This window comes from Halyomorpha halys, unplaced genomic scaffold (genome assembly GCF_000696795.3).
Source record: "Halyomorpha halys isolate HHAL.00 unplaced genomic scaffold, Hhal_1.1 Scaffold101.1, whole genome shotgun sequence".
In the NCBI taxonomy this organism is placed as follows: domain Eukaryota; kingdom Metazoa; phylum Arthropoda; class Insecta; order Hemiptera; family Pentatomidae; genus Halyomorpha; species Halyomorpha halys.
The window spans coordinates 507,149-510,519 of NW_027107342.1; the positions used below are offsets into that span (position 1 = coordinate 507,149).

General features: G+C 37.6%; 1 protein-coding gene across 1 annotated transcript; it reads right to left on the bottom strand.

The window, feature by feature from the left end:
• Positions 1-717: 717 nt before the first annotated feature.
• LOC106677512 (dynein axonemal intermediate chain 4) lies at positions 718-3,371 on the bottom strand. Its single transcript, XM_014415491.2, has one exon. The coding sequence runs from the start codon at positions 3,291-3,293 to the stop codon at positions 1,038-1,040; it is 2,256 nt and encodes a 751-aa protein (XP_014270977.1). The 5' UTR covers positions 3,294-3,371; the 3' UTR covers positions 718-1,037.

A 3,371-nucleotide genomic window follows, 5' to 3' on the forward strand; every position in this document is an offset into this window, starting at 1 on the left:
CGTTCTGTTGTACTTTTAATATATATTTTTTATACCACCCATTTTCCTTCACCTTTTATTTTCTAATTCCGGAAATTAATTTTCTGCTTTCATGATTTATAATATTTCCATTTTACTGCACATATTAAGATGCTTTACATGTTTTTTTAAAACTATACTCTCTTCGTGTGAATAATTCATTGTTACTATTACGTAGGCATCTTTCGCAGGAAATTCCCCTGTTCTTGTACATGATTGTTATAAAAGTGGTGGTTTCTTCAATATTTTTTTTAAAAATTTATTTATTGATATTTACAACTGTACATAAATACATCATGTAAATTTGAGGAAATCATAATGGTATGGTACAAGCATGTAGAGAAACTACCCAATGGAGGCACTCTAAAAAACATTTTTACAATATAAGGTCTCGAGGCCAACTTCCAACACCTCGGAGGACTGTCCGGAAAAATTGACGTTGATCAAAGTAAACCCGAGTAATAAATGCTTCAAGTCGCTCTGACAAAATGTGGAAATGAATTCACTGTTTGCAGAGAGTGAGAAAAATATTTTTTTGGAAAGAGCTAATTAGTTTACAAATTTTCCTAAATCGACATGATACCTTTATAACTCATACGTTATTTGACCAATTTTTTTTTTTAAATCGTTGAAAAGTTGATAAAATAAAGTATAAATTTGATAGATTTAAGGGCCACACAATATCGAGCTATAAAACGCAATAAAAGTAATTAATTTGCAAAAAGTCTCTACCTGGTGGAATAAAACGGAGCTTATTTTCGTTTTCAGCCTACCAAAAGGGACTACTTGTAGACATACGTTCATAGTGCCACTGATTCTGAAGTGGTTTGATAATACTTCCTAATTATTTACTTAATATGTTTGGGTGTGTGAAGGAACCCTGGTCCATTAAAATAATCAACAAATATCGATTTACAACTCTGCCTTCACAGCTTACACTTTACATCAGCACTAATTAATGTACAAATGATGTCTATTTTTGAAAACTAACACTTTTTCACTAAAAAAAAGTTACTATATTACAATTTAAACTGCTTTTTCTTTGTAGAAAATAATTCTTTAACTTTTTCCGGTATATAAGGTGGTCCTAATTTCAGTGATACCAACTTTAACCGATCCTCATCATACGAAATGGGGAACAATATGGCTTCGGCCAGTTTCTTTAAAGGGTCTTCAGGAGGCTTTGGTATCGAGGTTAAACCATAAACGTACACGAAGCCTTTCATGTCTCCGACCAAAAAATTCGCTCCTGTCGGGCTAAAGCATACGATGAGATTTCTGTTTTTATGCGGATTTTCGATCGATGTCACCGGTTCGTAAAACTTCTTCTTCAAGTTCCAAACGTCAATGTAGCAACCAGAGAGGCTCACAAACATATAGGGATGGACAGGACTCCAGGCAGCGTAGTCGATATACAAATTTCTGAAAGTGAGCTGAAGTAGATATGTTTCGTAAATACCATAGCCCCAGAGCCTGATGTAGTAATCACATCCTGCTGTGAGGAATATTCTAGCATCCACTGGATTGAATTCGATTGTAGTGATAGGACCTACGTGAGCTCCGAATATTTCAACAGGGTTGGCAGGTTGATACAGAGTGTGGACTTGCACATAACCCTGATCCGTGCCCAAAAAGAGTATCTTTTCATCGTTGGGATACTGTGCCATCACCATGATCGCTGGGCTCAGGCTTGTCTTTTCATAGCACGTGTGTGTTTGCGGCATCTCGACCCCTTTCCTCACTGTATTCCCTGCCCTACGTACCGTTATTAGCTTTTTGTTTCGAAATTTACGATTAATTTCGAATTGGTGAAGTCGCCCGTTTTCTCCGCACGTTAAAAGGATTTCTTCATCACGGTACGGAAACCATCTTATCTGCCAGATTGGATGTAACAATCCCAATATATAATCACATTTTACAATCAATTCGGGTTCCCTCAACACCATATCCAAAATACCAACGGTGCCATCCCAAAAACTTACTCCAGCGATCCTGGGATATTTTTTAGAAAACTCGACAAATGTGACTGGAGATGGTAGGATACTCATTCTTTCTGGAAATTCGGTATTTTTAATATTCCAGACACAAACGAGCCCATTCTTGACTTTACTATCAAATAAAAACTTACCATAGCTTACTGCGAAAATATCTTGAATGGCAGTGTTAAAGGAAATAGATGTCACAGCCTTACCATATGTCCTTGGACATGAACAAGTCCATAGCAATTGTGGAATATATTGAAAATCGTCGACAGGCTTCGGAGAATAAAGTCGATCTCGGTACATAAATTGCATGCCAGAATATAAATTAGCTGTTAGAATTCTTTCAACGATTTCTGCAGTCTTCATAAATTCTATAGACTCTAACCATTTCATCTCTTTCGGCGTTTGGTTATCTTGTTGTAAATATTGCAATTCCATTTCTTCATTTTCTCTTGTATCGTTATCTGAGGTGGTTTGAATTTGGAATATGCTGAAAAGCCTACTGGTCTGTCTCGGAAAAGCATCAGACACTCCCAAGTCTACATACGTTACCATTCTGTCGAAATCATAGGCGTCTACAGAAACATTTGCTCTCAACGGCGGTGAAATTTGAGTCGTTTCATTCCTAGTAAATATGTCTTTAGTTTGTGAGAATCCGACATGCCACGTTTCGACCACTATGTACTTATTCCTCAGCTCTCTGTCTCGGATTCTTTGATTAGTGTGCATCAAAACATTCGCTTCCTCGCTGTCGACTGGGGCAAGATCTGACATTACGTCCAATAGCAGAAACATTTGGGTTTCCACAAGTCTTGCTGGAAATTCTGTTGTTGTGTCAGGTACCTTCTTTAGAGGATCTTCCCTCAGGCGGTACATGGAGGGAATCCTCTCCAAACGCCGCTTTTCCTCCCACTCCTTCACTTTATCGGGGTGGTTCCAGACATCCAACCTTGGCATAAGGCCAATCCCGTTGACTGCATTTCGGATTCGTTCAGTGTCTTCATTGGAGTCTAACTCTTCGAAATTGTCTGGTTTGTTGAATACCTCCCAACTTAAATCGATAATGTGTTTACATGAGTCTATGTACTCCTGGTCATTTAAATAAGTCTCGCCCGGGATATAGTGTGGCAGGGGGGTGACATCTTTTCCGTCTTCTATAACTCTATACGGAAATCTTGGATCACTACTTGCAATGATGAAACGCGTAGGATGCTTCGATCTCATTGAGAATTTGTTCTTGACATCTCTCTTCACTGCGTTAACGTATTTTTGCAGTTCTATCTCCTCAACCATCTAGGAGTGAGAATAATATTTATTTTATGAATGGAAATGTATATCTACTGTTATTAATGAAATCTATTTCAACTAAAG